The sequence below is a fragment of the Chrysemys picta genome, chromosome 3 (assembly GCF_011386835.1).
Source record: "Chrysemys picta bellii isolate R12L10 chromosome 3, ASM1138683v2, whole genome shotgun sequence".
NCBI classification, from domain to species: Eukaryota; Metazoa; Chordata; order Testudines; family Emydidae; genus Chrysemys; species Chrysemys picta.
Genome location: NC_088793.1, coordinates 162,289,648 through 162,310,892, shown reverse-complemented (window position 1 = coordinate 162,310,892; position 21,245 = coordinate 162,289,648). Strand labels below are relative to the sequence as shown.

Here is a 21,245-nt window from a genome sequence, read left to right as displayed (position 1 = left end):
TGCACATGAATGTGAGCTGTAGATGTCAGGGGACATGACTGTAGGAGGAGCAGGAGAGACCTAATTTTAGATGGGAGATGAGCTCATGATCGCACAGGACTCTGAGGGTAGGGATAGGAGAGTGGAAACCCCATTCTCTCTTTGGCTCCTAGTTGTTGGTACTTTAATAAAACATAACTTGCCTCTGGCAAGTTACTGTTAAATGGCTAGATAAATGTACAGGATTTTTTTTGTTTTGATTCATTTTGATCTTGCTTCTGAGCTATCTTAAAATCTTCTAAACTGCAGGAAATTGCATTGAGTATTTCAAAATCTTCCGGGAGAAGGATTCCTGGTCATCCTTTCCGGTTTGTTGCTTACACAATGCAGAGTCTTCCCTCCTGGTGAAGTGTAAAACATGCATTTGTAGAAAAGAGGCTGAGGAAAACCAGGGATGTCTCCCCAGCGCCACACATTGTACCCACCCAGGCATAACCTTCATTTGGCTGGCTAGGCCCTTCCTTGGAGGATAGGGATGCCTTCTGCATGGCTCATCCCATCACCACAAGATGATGCAGTGCTGTATCATCACATTTAGAGACCTGTCTACGATGACCACCTGAACTGCTGGTCAGCTTCCTTTTTGATCTGCTTTAACCACTCCCCCATCCCTCCTCCATACCTTCAAAGCAACTAGCAGGCCAATGCTGCTAGGTCAGTGGTTCCCAAACTTGTTCCGCCGCTTGTGTAGGGAAAGCCCCTGGTGGGCCGGGCTGGTTTGTTTACCTGCCGCGTCCGCAGGTCCGTCCAATCACGGCTCCCAGTGGCCGTGGTTCACTGCTCCAGGCCAATGGGAGCTGCTGGAAGCGGCGGCCAGTACGTCCCTCGGCCCACTTTGCTTCCAGCAGCTCCCATTGGCCTGGAGCAGTGAACTGTGGCCCCTGGGAGCCGCGATCGGCCAAACCTGCGGATGCAGCAGGTAAACAAACCGGCCCGGCCCGCCAGGGGCTTTCCTTGTACAAGCGGCGGAACAAGTTTGGGAACCACTGTGCTAGGCAGTTATTGTGCTCAGCGCAGCTGCATTGCACCTAGATATAAAGTGGATTTGGGTCTGTGTGCAATATGTTCTCTTTATTTGGAAGCTTGCATGAAGAACGTGTCTGGCAAGTTTCAAGCAAATGTATCACAGCGCTATAGATTTTCAAAACATTTTGGCAAGTACTTTGTACTTTTGTATTTTGGCAAGAACTCTGCACCTCGTGTGTTAGTTTCTAAGGACCAGATTCTGCCCTCAGTTAGAGCCTATCCAAAGCCCACTAAGTCAGTGGAAAGATCCTCATTGACTTCAAGTGAGGTTTTGGATCAGGGTCATAGACCCTCGTAGGTCTATAATATTGCATAGGGTTGTATGGATCAGAGCAGACTCTGATTCTGAATGTTTTGCAAAACCTATTCCAGAAAAATCTTGAAAATTGATGCAGCAAATCTTATAGCAAATAAATGGTTGATCTCTTGCGCTGATGGTGAGAACCACTAAACAAGCAAATACATTTAGATCAGTTTTATCAGATAGTCGGTATCTTGTGAAATATGCTGCAAAAGCTTTTCACAGCTAATTTACCACATGAACTTTCACACAGAATCATTAAAGAAGAGAAGAAGAGCAATTAAGAGATGAAAGTGGTTTACAACAAACATATAGGTTTGTTTCTTGCTAGAGTGCAAGATTTTGATCCCAGTTCCTGAATTCGGCAGTAGAGTGAGGAGAAATTGAGGACGAACGTGAAAGTTGATTTCTCACCCTTACTCCTTAGAAAGGGTGGGGTGAAGTCAGAGGACTGTCTGAGAATATCAGTGAAATCTGGGATCTGACAGGGAATGAGTCTCTTACTCACTAGAGCAAGTGGCACACACTTCAGAGGAACCAAAAGCTGCATATGCCAGAACTTGGAAACCTTTTCACGTATATTGTACAGGATGAGATAGCATCTGGTGACTCTTGGCATCTTACCTGAGGTCACAATGTGAACTGTAAAAGCTGTTATCCTGAGTGACCATTTACAGCCATGGTGTTGTGCATAGTGATCTTATCTCTCGTGCTCTTCCCTTGACCAATATCAGTACATAATTGGTCATTGTTTAGGGCAGTTCAGTACAAGGGATAAAAAGTTGAAAGAAGGTTATTTGCATTATTGATAAAGGACCATGAAGTAAAGGACACTGATTGATGAGTAAGGGAAGAATTAGTGAGTCTGCCGAGATGCTGTAATAGAAAACAGTCTGAGAGGTCCGAAACAGCAGAGGAGAGGACAGAAGGAAGGAAGTTATAAGTGAGCCAACAGCATCTGGAAGGAGGACATCAGGAGAGGGGAAAACAGATTATTGACAGCTTTTTACAAGAGAATACCCTCATTGCTATTTCAAAAAAAAGAGCTAAGACCCACCTTAATTGATTATAATTGCAACCCTATTTAAGGTGGTAACGTAGCAGACAAGATAGTTATTTTAAGGTTGCCATTTGATTTTTGTGTTTTGAAAATTATTCAGCAATTTTTTTAAAGGAAGGGTAAATTGCCTTATAGTGACACTAATACTCAGCCTCAGATATCAAATACCCCCATTATTGTTAAAGCTTGGCCTTTGATGGGTGAGCAGAGTTTTCTAGGCTTTAATTGATGTAAAAAAGTGCAGTATCAGCCTGCATTTGTATATAGTCATTGCTGAACTGCAGTTGGGATTTTGTTTGTTTTTTAAGGAGGTGATGGATTTATTAGCCAAAATTACCTAGTAATAAATTACAAGGTTCCTGGCACACGTGTTTATAGTTTTTCTGTTCTTTCATTTTTTTAATGTAGTGGCTGAATACCAGCAGCTGTTGGCCAACCCACCGTACCTGGATTACACTATAGTCCTGATCCTGGAAGCCCTTATGCCTCTGGATAACTGTGCAGTTGAATAGTCCAACTGAATTTAATAGGACTATCTATGTATGAACAGTTATTCAGGTGAGTGAGTGTTTGCAGGATCAGGGTCTAATTTGCAGCTTAACTATATTTACTCTAAGAAAGTTGGTTTTGGAGTTCTAGTTATTTGAAGAGAGTTTCTAATTATTTGAAGAGACATTCTGTCTGTCTCTCTGTGGGATTCTTACCTTTTTCTGTGTGTGGGGAAGGGAATATGCTGTTTTAGATGGTTATTGTTTTAGAAGTCATTCATTCATCCCCTATTTTCGCCGCTTGTTATGTGAAAAGGCCAATGAAAAGGTTAAAACAGAGCATTTCTGTATTTGCACATTCAGATCCTCAGCTGGTGGAAATCAGCATAACGCCATTGAAGTGAAACAGAGCCACACTGCTTTACACCACCTTAAGATCTGGTCTATCTTGAAAAAAGAGCTGAGTTTCTACTAGTTTCAGAAACTCTCCATTATTGTTTATCATCATATAAATAGCAGTGTAAATGTACCCAGTGCTTTACAAAACACAGAATAACAATCCTTGTCTTCAGTTTTTACATTGGCAGCTGATATGTTTTGCCTAGTTATTTACTGAAAAATGCAGTACTTTCTTGGGAGTGAGTACTCATACACACACTAAGCAGGTTTATCTTCCAAGATTTTAATGATTTCAGCTAATTGTCTTGTTCTAGTTTTTTTTTAAAAAAGTCTTTTTAAAAGCTAATGCACTGTAGTGTCTATTAAAAATAAAGCGGAACGAGTGGCAACAGAAATTGAGAATACAGCCTATACTAGAAATGCATTTGTAGTTTCCTCTAACTTCTATCTGTGATGGAATCTGAACCTCCTTCACCATTGAATATAGTGACCCTACGCTTCGTAATTCCAGAGTCTCAGAAAAGTCTACTGTCTTCACAATGGATGGGGAGATGCATACATATATCCCTCCTTGCTGAGCAGTGAATGCACCCCTTTGAGTTTCAAGGTTACTTCATAACTGTTCAAACTTTATAGTGAGTCCCTTTAAAGGATTAGTAAAGAGCAACATGTTTGGTGGGAACGAGAACAGAATGGGGAATGGCAGAGAGAGGTGGTTTTTTTTGGTCCTTATGCTACCACCAGGAGAAAATTTCAGCATAAGATATAATACTTTGGGGTCTTGTAGGCAATAAGCAGCAAAAATGTGAATGCCCCGTTTGTTTACAGTGCCTTGGGTGTATTCTGCAAAGATGCCCTAATGTAATCTGCAAAGGACTAGACTGTGGAACCCTTACTTCATCCATGAGGATTTATTCCTGTGAGTAGCCCCTTTGAAATCCCTGCGACTAGTCCTGCGAGTGCTCATCAGCATGAGTTAGGGTTCATTAAACATGTGTAGGTAGATGAGGTCTTATGCATGTTTCTGTCTACGCTGCTTCATCAGCCTCTCCAAATGAACTACAGTATATGTGTGTTTCTTTCACAGGGTTCTGATAGTACATGATCATACCCGATGTAAAGCATAGGCAACGGGGCAAGAAACCACCTGTGAGTTTTGTTAAGGTGCCTTCAGTTCATGAGTTTGTAAAAAGAAACTTGGTCCAGAATATTTTTTTTTTAGCAGTGCTATCGAAAACGAGCCCTTGAAGGCATGGCCCAAGTTTGGGAAACTCTGGTCTAGAATAATCCCATCCCTTAAGGATAAATACATTAAAGATTATAAGGCGCTCAGATACAACAGTAATGGGGATCTTGAAGAGATTAACAAAGACATTTCTCCCAGCCATTGCCTTTACAGAGGGGTACCGTACACAAAAGCAGAGCAGGGAAAAAACAAGAAATTGCTCTCAGACGTCAAAGCAATACTACCAAATAAAAGTGATACTGTGTGTAATTGTTCAGAACTTTACTGGATACAGTCCTCTTACCTGGGTAATCTTTCCATCATGTGACCACTTGCACTTGCATACCATGCTACTGTGCAGTAACCCTTTTTAAAATTACGATTGTGCGAGCCCACATGAAAGCTAGACCAAAAAAGCACTTTATACACACACACAAGATCATTCACACACATATCTTTATAAGCTGCAGGTATTTCACAGAACTTTCACTCTCCTTTTGCATAGCTTGGGCCTGATTTTCAAAGGTGACCTTCACTCATACACCGATAAAGCTGTGTATGCACAGACCTGTGCATGGATCCTTTTGAGCATTATCACCTACCCATGTGTGCATGTGATCAAATGTATCACTGGTACATGTGGCTGATGGGGTTTTGTACATGTAAATTCTGTCTCCTAAGCCTGCACATGATTGAATCTGTCACCTTCACATGCAGGTGATAATGCACAAAAAAAGGTTGGGATCCAAATGAAAATCAGACTCTTTGTAGCTGTTCAAAGGGAGGGATTCGAGGAGATGCCAGAGGGACATCTGAAGTGATTGCTTTGTGAAGTGGGGATTTTACCTCAATGCCCCTCTCTGCACCCCTGGAGTCATTTATGTCTTCCCTTTCTCACTCCACTTATTTTCTTCTATTTTCCACTAGTATGTGGAACTACATGGTGCTTTGCAGATAATTTAAACAAGCAGGGTCCCTGCCCCAAAGACTCATCATCTAACTCATGCAAATGCAAGTCACAAGACAATGTTTCAGGTCAGAGAAGGTGCTGAGACGTTGTCAGAGGGGAGAGCAGCATAGAAAGAAAAGCTTCCCAAAAGGAATGGGCTTTAAAGAGTATGTGACAGAGATGGCAGGTCCTAGTGCACGGGAAGTGGAGAGGTTGTTGCCAGTACGGAGTATGACCAGAAATAAAGTGCACAGCAAAAAGTATGAGAGAAGGACAACAGGGGAAGATAGGAGAGAGGATGTGGAGTGTTATCATCTCTATTCAGTTATAGAACACCTTTTTCCTGTAAGGATTCCAAAGCACTATCTAGAAAGAGGAGTCACTTTGTCTCCTACTGGGTGGCTGTGTCAGAGTGCACAACAATACTGTGCTGCAGTGTAGGAAAGGAAGTGAAGAATACTTTATCTAATTGAAAGTGCAGGAGGAATTTTGATCAGTAGATTGTAACGATCCATACTGGTATTTGGCCTGCACAGTGGGGCTAGTATGCCCTTACCTCTCGGGGAAGAAAACGTCATGGGGTCTTTCTTGATCACCAGCAGTCAGGGCACTGATTTTATGTATCTTCCTAACACCATATGGGGGTGCTGATTCAACCTAGAGGGAAGAGAGGAACACTCCTGCTGATTCACCAATATCACTCAATGCAGCACCTATAGTGCTTGGAGGCCTCCCATCCAGGAGCGCCGCCAGCTTTTCTGCCGCCCTAGGCGGCAGAAGGCCCCGCCCCGAAATGCCGCCCCCCACAGAGGCGGCGGAAGGTCCTGCCCCCGATATACCGCCGCGGTCGCCGCCCCCCAAATTGTAGCGCCCTAGGTGACTGCCTAGGTCACCTAATGGGTTGCGCCGGCCCTGCTCCCATCCAAGTACTGCTCAAGCCTGACTGATTAACCAGTGATACTGATAACATAGGTTAGCTGAGCACTGCTTAGCTTGCGAATTAATAACCTGGCCTGAGGTGCCATAGCTTTCTGTTCTTCCTGCAGATGCTGTGAATGGAATGAGGAGATAAGTCTCCTGATCAAATAATGTAATAATAGTCATGTAACTTTCACACTGAATTATTCCCATTCTAGTGTTTCTACACTTTTCTCATAACACTTTCAGTTCTGAGAGCAAGATTGGCTTTCAGTGCACCACCGTGTAAGCAGGGTGAGTGAAATACGCTCTGTCTCTTATGCCTGGTGAATACTGATAGTCTCTGACACATGCCTTTCACAGTGTTCCTCTTGCCAGCAGGTTGTCATGGGGGAGAGGGAAGGAAAGGGGTAGGAAAACATGCTCTTTGGGGACTGGTTCTCTCCCTTGGCCAGTCCCCTCTACTCTCTGAGGGCCCACCGGAAGATCCTTAACTTGTCTCAGGGCAACCATATCAAATCTACTTGCATTAGCAAATGGCTTTTTGCATGTTTCGTACTTTAGAGACATATGATGATATGAAGAGTCAAACCTGCTGTGAGGTGTGACTGCACAGAAGGGCGGAGATGAGGAGAAGTGCTGGGTCCTCTTCAGCTCTCTTCTGAGAAGCATCCATCAATCCATGCAGCGTGACAGCTGTGTTTTCTTCTTAGGAACACTGGAAGTGACCCAGTAAAATTCCAAGGGAACCCAAAGTTATATCTGTGCCACCACTGGATTTTCACAGCTGTAAATACTGATTCACTCAGCCCTCGAGCACAGCTGAGGAATGGGAACCTCTTTGCTGCCTTCATTCTCTTGCTGTAGAGTTTTGTGAATGCTTAGTTTGAAGAATGCATTGTGAAAAAATAGGCCCCAGTTCTGAGAGGTGCCAAATGCCCTCAGTGCCCATTGAAAGAGGGGCTCAGCAGCTTGTAGGATTGGACCAATAGCATCTTGTGTATCCCTTCTCTCCCAGTCCTTCAATAGAAGTCTGGGGCAGGAAGAAATGCTCCTTCCTTGGAGTAAGAAGTTATCATACTGTTGTTCTTGTCAAGAGACAAGTTCAGTGCAAGGGCTGCTCTCTGAGAGGAGAGATCCAAATACAATTCTCTGATCCATACAGAGGCTCCAATGAAGTCAGTGGAGAAATACTGTATCTGGGGCAGTATCAGACCCTTAGAGAGTAGACAAATTCCCATTGTTTCACGATGAAGAACCTACTTCAATCACATGGCCTATTTTCGTGCCTGTTGTCCATGAATTTTTCAGGTGAATTTTACCATCTCATTTGCTGATTATGTACCAACAAAGTGCTGACTTGGGGTTGAGAACACAGGATGGAAAAATGAGTATGTCTGTCACTCATTCATTTTAGAGATGGACTCAGACTGTGGCAAAAAAATCCATGAAGTCATGGAGCTGGCATACCAATGGGTGCAAACTGATGTTATCATTAGTTCTTGATTAAAATGTACTTAACATGGCATGACATTCCAGCTCCCTGAATAAAAAAAATCGTCAGTGTAGTAATGCCGGTTGACAGACAGCCATAAGCCCAAGTTTTCCTTCCTAGATATAGAGGGAATCTGTGATTGTATGCAATGCGGTGATTGCTCAGTTGTTTGGAAATAAGGGGAAGAATTTGTTGCACTTGAGAATCTGGAAATGTGCTGCAACATCGTATATAGGTGGACAAAGGGGGTTTCTAATGAGGTGTGTGCTCAGTACCAGGTTGTGGTAAACCTGTTGGCATAAAATACAAACTAAGCTGGAATGAAAGTTTGGATTAAAAAAAGCATCCTAAACAGTACCAATAAAAGGTGATATTCAACTAGGATTTACACTGCTTTATATTGCTGCATCCTCTACAAACAGCTGCATAAGCTACATCTTCTTGCAGTTGTCTGTAATACAATGAGCATTCCTGTGGCCAGTAACCCTGAGTCAGTACATTAGTAGCTCTAACAAGGTAATTTTTATGTACAGATGAACTGCTCTTGAAGAATATAACAGTATTATCAATGTACAAAGCATCAACAGGCTTTCTTTTAGCCTGAGGTGTGCATGTGTTAATTTACCCAACATATGTTGTGACATTGTGCAGTCTATATGGTTTTATAAAAATATGATAATAAGTGAATATAATGTAACTGGAATAGTTTTATAAAAAATGATAATAAGTGAATATAATGCAACTGGAATATGCTTCATGCAAAAGGTCTCTTGTAAGGTATCATTACAAACCTTATAATCTACTGAGTGTGATCATCCTATTTGTATAAATGTACCACTCTTGTATCTGAAACTAGAAATATAAAATATAACTCTGAGGGCCTATTGTAATTATGCAAAGTGTGGGCCATTAATGGTGGTTTGGAATCTTGATGTTTCCCATTGTCTGCAGATGGCTGTCTTTACCTGTGAGTCTTCCTGTATATGTGTGTGCTGGCAAATGGGTAATGAAGTCTTGCAGTGACATGTGATCATGTCACCTGACCTGGACTCCATCTTTAACCTGGTGCTTTTCCAGTGAGGGGGGGTGGAAACCCAGAGGGACAAAGGGTTCCCGCCTTATGCAAGAGATATATAAAGGGGTGGAAGAGAACAGAGGGGGAGAGAAGCCATCATGAAGAATCCCCTAGCTATCACCTGAGCTGGAACAAGAGCTGTACCAGGGGAAAGAATTGTGCCCAGGCCTGGAAGGTTTCCAGTCTGAGAAAAAACTTATTGAAGCATTTATGAGGGTGAGATTATCTGTATTCAGTTTGATTAGACATAGATTTGCACATTTTATTTTATTTTGCTTGGTGACTTACTTTGTTCTGTCTGTTACTACTTGGAACCACTTAAATCCTACTTTCTGTATTTAATAAAATCACTTTTTTCCTTATTAATTAACTCAGAGTATGTATTAATACCTGGGGGAGCAAACAACTGTGCATATCTCCCTATCAGTGTTATAGAGGGCGAACAATTTATGAGTTTACCCTGTATAAGCTTTATATAGGGTAAAACGGATTTATTTGGGTTTAGACCCCATTGGGAGTTGGGCATCAGAGTGCTAAAGACAAGCACACTTCTGTGAGCTGTTTTCAGATTAACCTGCAGCTTTGGGGCAAGTAATTCAGACCCTGGGTCTGTGTTGGAGCAGACGGGAGTGTCTGGCTCAGCAAGACAGGGTGCTGGAGTCCTGAGCTGGCAGGGAAAATAGGAGCAGGGGTAATCTTGGCACATCAGTTGGCAGCTCCCAGGGGGGTTTCTGTGATCCAACCCGTCACAGTAAGAATATAACAGTATCATCAATGTACAAAGCACCAACAGGCTTTCTTTTAGCCTGAGGTGTGCATGTGTTAATTTACCCAACAGATGTATTATGGCCAATGGTGGACTGTCCTCGCTAACTTGAATGTTGGAGTTTATTCCCATTGCTCCACCACTTCTGCAGTATTGTAGTGCAGGGCAGCATTTTGTTGCTGTCATTTCTCTAGATTTCCCTTGGAGAACTATGTGGAAGTGCTTTTGTTTCTGGATATAAGCTAATTACTTAAGTGGTTTCCCCAAGTCTACCCAGGAAAATACTTTGTAAGTCTAGGTGCAAATATGGGGATTCCTCACCCTTTTTTGAAGCATCAAGTATATTAGAGGTAAGATATATTGCATTAGGGATAGATATGAACTGCAGCTTGGCAACTCCCATGTCCCTATGACTAAACAGAACTATAGAGTAACTGGTGGTGGACCATATGCACTACTGGTTCTGGAACAGAATAATAGAAATCGAGATGAAAAGACCTCATTTGCCAGTATCTTTCATGTCACTTTTACCACAATGTGCAGATGACTTAGTCCCTGCTCTTGTGTTCTCTGAAGTCAACAGCAAGTCTCCCATTGATAGAGCCTTCTCCTGCACCAATACTTAGCATACATTTTTGTGTCAAAATGCCTGAATGTCTGTCTACCCTGTGTATGTGTAGATTGCTGTTATGTTATTTATTAGTATACCACTGTGTTATGTTAAGCTCTTATAGAGTGTCCATTTTGATAAGTCTTCAAAACTGTAATCTACAGAGTCTTGACATGTTCACTGTTTCTTTCAGGTTGTTAAATCCAAAGAACTACCTTCGCCAGGACAGCGCTACATTGATAGCAAGGTAGTTAAAACAAGAGCTGAAGGAGAATGGCTGTCTTTTGATGTCACTGAAGCTGTACACGAATGGCTCCATCACAAAGGTGATGAGAAATTCTCTTCTCTCTTGCCTTCCCACCCCAACTCTTCCTCCATTACCTGAATTATTTCAGGGTCACTCCAGATGTAAAAATGATCCCTCTCACTTTCATGTTTTGCAGAGAGGAACTTTGGATTTAAGATAAGTTTACATTGTCCATGCTGCACCTTCGTGCCTTCAAATAATTTTATCATCCCAAATAAAAGTGAAGAGCTAGAAGCAAGATTTGCAGGTAACAAAACAACAACAAAAACCAGGGGAGGGGAGGGAGGGTGTACAAAGGGCAGTCATGTTTGTGGATTAAAAGATAGAAATAAGGAACTTTTCATGGTCTCTGTAAAATATAAAATACAACTGATTTGGGAGCCTGAGGATGATGAACTAGAGAGCTTTGACTCTTTGTTGGGGGGAATGGGATGACTGAGGACACATGGGTAAAGCCATGTAAACACTATAAAATGTAACTGTTCCACAACTGAATCAAGGAGATTGCACTGCCATAAGCACAAATGGTTCAGTGCATCCATGCTAGCCTGTTCCAAACCATTTTACCTTCAATGCCCTATTGATATCTATCTCACAATCTATCGCACAGATCCCAAAAGAGTGGATTTTGGGAGATCTTGAAATCACCAGTGCACTATGGGACATAACTGAGCTGACAGTATTGACTGAACTATTTCAGTCTGAACTATTTTATTGCTGTCCACACTAGCACTAAAATGGTGCAGGCTACAATAGTGCAGACTAAACCATTGATTAGCCCTGGTGTAGGCAGGTCTAATCCAGACAGTGTTTAGAGCACATGAAAACTGTTTACAGCACTTTTGTCTGTGAACATGGTGTGTTTTACAAGTGTGCAAGAGGGACTAAGCAGTTCTGAGCATGGTAAATTTCTCTAGTATAGGCAAGGCAGTAGTCAGGTGTTTGTTTCCATTTCCCCAAACAAATGAGTAATGTCATCTTGAATTTGGAGGACAGAAGAGCCATTCACATAATGTGAAGAATGTCCTGGTGCCAAACACTGTTTGGCTGATCACAAGATACCATTTTTGGAAGGATAATTATTTTGCCACTGACGTAAAACCATATCAGGCCTTGCTGTTTGTGAGTACCTGCAAATGGACTCCCGAATCTTCGCGGGATTCTAACAGCTCCTCTTGCTCCTAGGTTTTTTCACGTGGTTATATCTCTGATGTAATGTTTCAATATGCATTAACTCTAACTGTAGCATAGATCATGTGGGGAAAAACTATACAGTATGTGCCAAAGTTGTATAAATGATCTACAACGTTGTATTCGCCAAAGTTCTGGTGTATCTATTGAAGTCCTTTGTCCTACTGAATAAGACTAGTAGTGACCTAAGACCATTGTCAATGGCTTCCAAAAAAAATTAATTAATCCCAGTATCAGTGATCTCTAGTTCCAGTAAAATTATTTTAAAGTCCCCATTGCCAGATATGTACCAGATTATGGGGCTGGAAGGATTGATTTATGAAGGAAGATTAGCAGAACAAAATAATATGTATTGGTTAGTAATATGGAAGACTATGGAAGATAGGAGAAGAGTGTACAAGCATTTGAAAGGTGTAAAAATGAAGAACGAAGAGGAATTGCTCAGATGGCACAGTGGGGTAAAATAGGAATAATGGAATGAAATTAAGCAAAGAAAAGTGTAGGTGAAATGTCAAGAGATGACCTAATGGTGCCTTCTGACCTTAAAAGCTATGAATCTGAAAAGAGAGAGATTCCATTGGATTGGACTCCCACATAAAGTGACAAAAGCATCATCATGCAGGTCATTTAAAACTAGCTTAGACAAAGTGGATTTTCCCACATGGGTAGGTGATCCAATAAGTCTTTTCCATCACTGATTTTGATAGATCCATTAATTGCTTTCAAAAAGCCATTTATATAGACTAAAATTGGGGGAAGGCCAATATGTCAAACATGAGGGTACATGACGCTATATATACCTTAATGCAGAGATCTCAGGTTGTGATTCCCTGCCCCCATGACACACCACCAGATGTCCTCACCACCAGTTTTCTAAGAAAGAGATTTTTTTAAAGAGATGGTTTATATAATTTGTGAAGAAAAAGCAACACAATGTTTATCACCAAAATGTATTTTTTGAAGGTATTGATGGCTCCTCCAGTGATGAGAAAGCTTTCAGGTCCAATAGGAAAAAATACAGTGGGAAGACCCCACATCTTCTGCTAATGTTATTACCCTCCTACAGACTTGAGTCGCAACAGCCCAGTCGGCGGAAGAAGCGTGCTTTAGATGCTGCCTATTGTTTTAGGTAAATATACGTATAAAGTCAACTTACTTATATTTACTCCTAGATGCCTAAAAGTGTAACTTGGGTTGTTTCTAACATGATTTGATAAATTTCTTTTTACTAGGTGTTAACACAAAACTCTGCCCCGTGTTCTCAGACAGGATAGGTCAGTCTCTAGTAAAACTGACATGTCCATGTGGAATCTGAACCTAATAGGAGATGAGTACCCTCAATTCCCATTGAAGTTAATGAGAGTTGAGAGCACTCATGACCTTTAGAAAACAGGAAATCAAGATCCACCAGTACTAGTCCCCAGTCACACCAGTCATGTAATCACAGGAAATAGTTCATGTGAGGATGCTAACCTCCTCAGAGGAAGTTCACCTTGGCAGAGTCTGTACCTGTATGACCTTCCTAATGTTAAGTCTGGAAAACAGTTGTATATACAAGCAAAAATAATTGTGGCTAAGCATTGGATTTCAGTATACTCTGAGCTACTATTGGTTTCCAAGAAATTGTTTCTTTTTCTTCTTGAATCCCATGAGTGTAGATTCTGCCAGTAGCTCATGGTTTAAAGAATTACAGCTGAGTCACATAATTCTATAGGGGTTGGTCAGTTGCCCTGCACATTTCCCCATTGCAGAGCCACAAAATCTTAAGTCTCCCAGGCACTGTTGTTTCCACACAGGAGACAACTATAGATTAGTTTCTCAAATATATGCCTCTGATTCAACACTGGTAGACTAGTGACTGATTAGTGCTTCCCCTGTACATGGGATAACCTGTCAAATCGTAGTTTACCATCAGTAGTGAGGCATCTATGGGTCTAATTTCAGTGAGACCAGGATTTGGTCCTTTGTACTTGGAATTGAAATCATTGCTTGGGCACTGTATGGAATCTTACAGTTTCAGGGTTGAGCTCACCTGTAAAGCATTATGAAGGAAGCAATTAAATGGATTCTCCCTCCCACTCTACCTTCCCCCTGTCCCCCGCACACACACACACACATTGTGGTTCTGACCAATGCATTTGTCTGTATTTTTATTTCCAGAAATGTGCAGGATAATTGCTGCCTGCGTCAACTTTATATTGACTTCAAGAGGGATCTTGGCTGGAAATGGATTCATGAACCTAAAGGGTATCATGCTAATTTTTGTGCAGGAGCCTGTCCATATTTATGGAGCTCAGATACTCAGCACAGCAGAGTAAGTCCTGCCTTTTGAGAACTTCGATTCATGTGACTTGTATTAGAATATCTATGTTAAAACCTTGGGTGGAATTGTATTATCATTGCCACCAAATGCCAAAAACTTTAACAGTGCAAAACATGTATTATTTTAATGACTTTCTTAGGGTGAAATTCAGCCTTGTAGAGCGGACCAGTGAAGGCCTCCATTTAGAGATTAAGTGGGATTTATGTGACCTTGTGCTGGCCCTCTGCATGGGAGTGAATTTCATCTTAATAGTGAGCCCATCGCTGTGACATATGGATGCATCACGTATGTCATAAACATCAAGGAGAGAGTGCCTTATCTTCACCACTGGCCCATTTGACAAACTGGGCCTTGCCTCGCTGCCTCTGGAGGTTAACGTGTTCTAGTTTTGCTAGGCTACCCAAGAAAATGGAGCTTCCGCTAAGGATTCTCTTTCTTCCACCTACAAAGTTGCAAAAGCCTGGTATCTGCGTGGGGAAGCTTTCGCTGCCACTGCCTGGACCTTACCTATTGTTTGGATAAATGGAGGGATTTGGTTTCCACTGTTGATCTGCCACCTTTCACACATTTCATGAAAACTGAATAGATGTGATTTATTCCCTGTTTTTCATTCTACTTTTAAGATTCAGTAAATGTGAAAAGTTAAACTTGTCTCCTGATTGTGCCATGGAATCTGCAGCTGGATTCAAACCAAGAATGATGGCTCCCATTCCTCAAGCCTTCTTTAAAATATCAGATTAGCATTAGCGAGCAATTGGATTACAGCACATTGAACAGTAATCTTGCTTTCTCTAGTATGAGAAAATCTTATAGTCCAGGCCTGTGTTGATCTTGAATATAAACAATTCAGTATATATGCACTGCATATGTGTGGGTGGCTGGCTGGCTGCATCAGTGTAGCTCAGCGGTGTCAACAGGCTCAGATGCAAGAGAGTATAAATTCCCTCTGATACACAGAAGTAGTATGCAAAGTTTGGAGCAGCACTTGTTTTTTAAGGAAGAAGGAAGAATAACTGTCATGGTCACAAATATGTGGTTTGGACAGTTACCCAACAAGTTAGAGGTTGTTTAATAAAGTAGTTAGTGTTGCTGCACTGAACAGGACTTCTGTCTCAGCTGCGAACGCTGTGCTGAAACTCTGGGAAAAGGTCACTTAGTGTTTAACTAAGACATTAATGGCATCCTTGGAAATACCTGTGTATCATCAGTGGGTAACCTACATACTTCCCTTTGAGAAAACCATTCTGCATGTGAATCTAATGTGGCATGAAAGCTGCTAACTTGGCCGTAGTTGGTTCCAGGCAAGAGTTTTGCTATCAAAGTCACAATTAATCCATAGCAACAATAATGGACGTAGCAGCATGGGAGAAAAACAAAGCAATGCCTAACTCAGTGAAGGGTTCGCTTCTCCCTTTGATGCACTTGCAAAAACAACATCAGTTAACAGTCAACTAAAAGCTGAAAGCATAAATATGGCTCTTTCAGTGTCCACCACATTAACAGAATGTAACATACAGACAGGGCCGGCTCTGGCTTTTTTGCCGCCCTCCCCTTCCCCCCACCCCCGCGCGGCAGGGGAGGGCGCCGAGCCTGGCCGCGGGCCCGCAATCCCCGACGGCCAGAGCGCCAGGAGCAGGGCGGAGAGCCCGGCCGGGACTCTCAGCTCTCCCCGGCGGCCAGAGTGCCGGGGGGAGGGCGGAGAGCCCCTGGCGACCAGAGCACCGGGGGGAGGGCGGCGAGCCCGCCGCGGCTCTCTGCTCTCCCTGACCGGCCGGAGTGCCGGGGGGAGGGCGGTGAGCCCGGCTGGGGCCCCGCTCTCCCCGGCGGCCGGAGCGCCGCGGGGAGGGCGGCGAGCCCAGTCGCGGCCCCGCTCTCGGGCTGGAGCGCCCCGCCGCGCCGCCCTCCTCCAGGCGCCACCCCAAGCACATGCTTGGTGGGCTGGTGCCTGGAGCCGGCCCTGCATACAGAATGTACATCGACTACATGTAGATTTAAAGGGCTGAATTTCCAAGGTAGTCTCCATGGATGTCCCTAGAGAAATACCCCTAAGTCCATTGTTCCCTCAAACCCCCATATCTGTGCACAAATCAGATCGATGTATGTGAAAATAAGAGTTTAAAAATAATTTCCTCTTTTACTCACCTGCCAAGACCTGAGTTTAGTGTTGTGCCTTCTCCTCCAGCAATTGATTACTGTATATCACTGACACTTTAAAGCATTGTAGAAAGTGAACTTAACTCAGTTCTTGGCAGATAAAAAACCTTTCCATTCAACTCTGACTATGCTTATTTACCATTAATGGAAGTTTTGCACACACATTTTTATTTACTTATATCATTTTATTTCAAGGTGTTTTGCAGCCAAGTAAGAGGACAAGGCCTGTGTCCCAAGAAGCTAACAATCTAAATAAAGGGGACAGCACCTCAAGGGTATAAGAGATCCCCAAAGCAAAAGAATGCTGAGCATCAGCACCAAATGTGTTATTCGTTATAATTTGTGAAGCCTGCAGTCACACACAGTGTTGTACAGTGAATTATCTGTGCCAGTGGCCGTACCCCTGACGGTTTACAAGCTGGCACAACACAATACAAAACCGAACAGAGTTTGGAATGATATTTCTAAATGGAAAGTGGTATGGACCAGGTTTTTAGAAGTCTGTTGAAGCAGGAAAGGATATCTTGGTGTATGTTGGCATCTATTGATGATGGGCACAGGGTGAGTGAGGTAGAAGGCACAAAGTTGTATTTGGCAAGGGAGACAAATGGGATGAGATGTATTGTTAAAGTGTAAAGTGTGACCAGGGCTACAGGCCTGATCCAAAGAGTATAGAAGTCAATGAGAGCCTTTCCACTGACTTCACTGGACTTTAGCTCAAACCCTATAGGAGCAAGTGATGCCAGAGACGGAAATAGGCATTGATTTGTGGACACAATGATAAATGTTTTCATCACAGTTTTTTTCTTTCTTCTTCTAGGTACTCAGTTTGTATAACACCATAAATCCAGAAGCGTCTGCCTCTCCATGCTGCGTGTCCCAGGATTTAGAACCCCTCACCATCCTGTACTACATTGGCAAAACACCCAAAATTGAACAACTTTCCAACATGGTCGTAAAATCTTGCAAATGCAGCTAAAAGATGTCCCTGAAACAGCAATAAACAAATGCATAAAAATAACCAAGGAAGAAAGAAAAAGAGATTAAGAAAGAAAAAAGAAAACCTAAGTTCATCAGTGTTAAAAAAATAAAATAAAAAAAAAACTAAAAAGAAGAAGAAGAAAAGCGGTACTAGTCCGAACTGTTTGAAAGTTTGTTTGTTTTGTTTTTTTAAAACTGGCATCTGAAACAAAACATTGAAGGCCTTTATCCTACATTTCACCTACTCAGTTAGTGAGATAGACAAGAAGCAAACAAAAACCAAAAACAACAACAACAAAAACAAAAAGAACCACACCTTTTAAAAAATAAACACTGGAAGAATGTGTTAGTGTTACTATGTGAAAGGAAAAAACAGGAAAATCCCATTAAGTGGAGTTGCTGTATCTGTCCCATGCCTTACTTGATCTCTCTGTATTGTTATGCGATAGACATCCTACCCATTTTTTTTAGTTTTAGTGTTAACAGTGCATTATTTATTTGTATGTAAAAACTATCACATGAACATTTCTTCACCATTGGAAAAAAAGAAACAAATGTGGACAAAGTGGAGACCAAATAAACTGCCAGAAATATGTTTAATGCTTAGGGGAACTCAAGCTCAAAAGATCCTGAAAATAATGGTTAGTTTAGTTCAATTAAAACAGAAGTCAGTTAATACACTATTGAGAAAATCTGCCTTAAAAATGCCTTATTTTATATGCCAGCGGCCTAGGGAGGCTTCTTGTAAGGTCTCAAACCCTTGTTTTAAATACTGAAAAACTTACTAATAAAGGACACTCTGTTTCAGTCTCAAAGACAAGTCTATAAGATTTTTTTTTACTGTAAATGATTAAAATGTCAGTTTAGTAAACCAGTGAAATATTTAACATGTACTGGTCTAATCTTCAGACCTTAATATGTTGCTGTATAGCTATGCTATGGGATGTTTTGTTCTTTTGGTATATGTAACCATACCTATAGTATTACAATAGGTGGGTAGTAAAAGCCAGCTTAATTGGAAACATATCTGTAGATCTCTATTGTAAACTATTAAAAAAATTAAGTACTTTATGTGTAATGTGTAAATTTTCACCATATTTTTGTATTCTGTAATACTGTCAACTCTCACGAGTTTGAATTTGAATTTGGGGCTCTTTTTGATCACTCAGTCATGTGTTTCCCTCTAGCTGGCCAGTATGAGTAGAGTCCCTATATTTTGACTTGCACTACAAATACATGTTTTATAATAATGCTATACATGTGCTTTGTATATTGTTCATCATTATGACATAAGCTACCTGACTCCATTTGTTTTTTGTTTTACAAAAAGGATGGATTAAAATAGTATCCTCTTCCCCTCCCCCACATCCTAGTTCATCTACATTTGTAGCAGTGAATCGCAATGCGACTGAGAGTTTTAAACCCAGTTTTGTTTTGTTTTGTTTTTCTCGGCTAAAGACAGTCAAACAGATGGATAAAGGAGCAAGATTTTAAGAAAAGATTTCACAGCCTAAGAGCTACGAGGCTAGGGCCCCGCCCTACAAACCCTTACACACAGGGAAATTCTCTACTGTGCAGAGAGCCAGGACAAAGCACGTGCGTCACTGAAGCCCTAAAAACAAGGCTTGAGTGGGACTGAATCAGTTTAGAGGCCTTGCGTTGGCCTTTTGCACAGCAGTGATTTTTCACCTGCAGTTAGTCTATGGGAGTGATCCTTCTCCCACAAAGGTCAGCAGAAGTTTTGCCATTGACTTCTGTGGCATCAAATGAGGCCTAGTGAGAGTATTGGCATGTGGAAGGATTTGGAGGATCGGGCTCTGTGTCTTTGTTTAATCTTTTTTTTTTTTCCTTCAGATAACACCTTTTCTTTTCCCGCTTTCTAAAAAAAAAAAAAAGGAACATAAATCTAGGAAACTCCTTTGGGCCCTAACAATCTTCATCGTATTCCAGAGGGAGTAAAACGAGATCTACGTCGTACCCGGTGTTTAAAAATAAATGAATAGCAACAGATCCCTAAGCTAGACAAAGATGTGTAAAACCATGAAAAGGAACAGTTCAATTGATTTCACATTATAAATTGTTCTGAATGGCAAAGCTTGAAGATTGTGCAAGGAAACATGACAATTGGATGTAAAGGGCACATTCCCTCAAATACAATACAGGAACAGGACCTAGGGTGAGATCCTGGCTCCATTTAAATTGATGGGAGTTTTGCCATTGACTGAAATGGGGCCAGGATTTCACCCCTGAAGCTTTAAAGCAAAACATTAGTGGCCTAATCCTCCACTGTGTTAACTTGAATTTAGGATAGTGTAACTCCCTTGACTTTAGTGGAGCAACATTGCTGTAAAACTGAAGTAACATAGTGGAGAATCAAGCTCAAGGTCTGGATTCTACCCCTTTGATTTGCACAGACAGTTCCCATTAACTTCATTGGGAGCCCATGCTCATTGCTGAGATCATAATGTAGCCCTGCCCATAACGAATAATGAATAATCTGACCCTGCCCATTGTCTCAGTGCAGAGGAGGTATATGAGGGTTTGTATGTGTATGTGGTTCTTCTAGTATTATTATTTAGCAAATTGAAATTAACAAATGAAGGGTCCAATCCTCCAAACACTTGCAGGAGCCATGTTTACTATCCTGAAGAGACCAATGGAAATAAACGAAACTCTTTGAGCACTGTGATTGCTGGCGTTTGCAGCATTTAGCCTTAATCTGTTTTATTAGCTTCAATATCAGAATTCTATATGTGGGGAGGAGGAGACAAGGGTTGGGCAAATTAAAAAAAACCCCAACTTGCCATTATCAATTTAAATGTGGCAAAAACCTGGTATTGAAGCTTGATGATTTTAATAGCAGGATCTGAGATGCCAGTAGTGTCAACTACACTCCCTATGTGCTGGACGCAGCCAGAAGTTTGGGCCTGGGAGGTGGGGATGTTTTTAAAAAATCTGTGTATAACGCCTTATAATTGCGTTAGGTCATTTTCCCCAAATTGGATGAAGTTTTGTTTTCTATTTTTTCCTCAGAAATGCACTGACAGTATTTGAAATGTTCTATTTTACAGCTCCTAAATCTTTCATTTTTTGGTTTATTTTTAGACATATATTTCCTGTTAGTGAATAAAAAGGACATTGGGCCTGATCCAACAAAGTGCAGCCAGAGCTCCTTTGGGGTGAAACTCACCCCTGTGGAGAGGGGCAGCGCGAGGGAGGTCCTGGCGCTATTTAAGTTCAGCGCAAAGCCTCAGAATGAGGTGTAAATGGAAATAAAGAGGCACAGAGGGGCATACTATGGCACCCCTCAGTGAGGTGCTGATTTCCTCAGCTTGCAATGAAGACAGTGGGAATTAAGGATACTCAGCACTGGGCAAGAGATACTCAGTACCTCACAGGATCAGCCTCAAAGGGAAGGGGTGGGGCTGAGGGACAAATCTTAGCACTCAGCTGGTTGGGTTAGGATAGCATTTTTTGTGTGTTTAGCAGCAATACAGTTGTATGGACGGCACGGTTTAAAAAAAAAAAGGAACATAAAAACAGCTGTGTTGTATTTTGATGACCGATTACCTTGTATTTTAACACAGTGTATGTCTGTTTTTGTGGTGCTCTAGTGGTAAATAAATTATTTCAATTATATGCTTATGTCGCATTCATATGGCAGTCTTCTTCTGACATAAGAAATCCCTCAGTTCAGTACTATATGTCTCAGCCTAATGTGGGAAGTAATTTTTGCATACTTGCTCTTCAAATTGTATTCTGTGGCCTGAATCTAACAAAAACTGTTCTCTGTATGGATGGATCGCTTCTTTGCTCTGTTTTAGTGCAAAGATTACATAATCCATGCAGTGCTTTTTTCCTTTCATTGCAGTATAAATACAGGCATATTGATTGACAGCAAATTGTTCCAGGTAAATGTAGTGCCAGCAAAAGGTGTT

The 21,245-nt window shown here is 41.7% G+C and overlaps 1 protein-coding gene across 1 annotated transcript in view; it reads left to right on the top strand.

The window, feature by feature from the left end:
• Nucleotides 1–18,378, top strand: part of TGFB2 (transforming growth factor beta 2) — a 73,318-nt gene extending 54,940 nt beyond the window's left edge. Inside the window, exons 3-7 of the mRNA XM_005306948.5 lie at nucleotides 10,545–10,677; nucleotides 10,795–10,905; nucleotides 12,813–12,978; nucleotides 14,010–14,163; nucleotides 17,147–18,378. Coding sequence (XP_005307005.1) covers nucleotides 10,545–10,677; nucleotides 10,795–10,905; nucleotides 12,813–12,978; nucleotides 14,010–14,163; nucleotides 17,147–17,305 — 723 coding nt within the window. The 3' untranslated portion in view covers nucleotides 17,306–18,378. The remainder of the gene's footprint in view (nucleotides 1–10,544; nucleotides 10,678–10,794; nucleotides 10,906–12,812; nucleotides 12,979–14,009; nucleotides 14,164–17,146) is intronic.
• The last annotated feature ends 2,867 nt before the right edge of the window (nucleotides 18,379–21,245 follow it).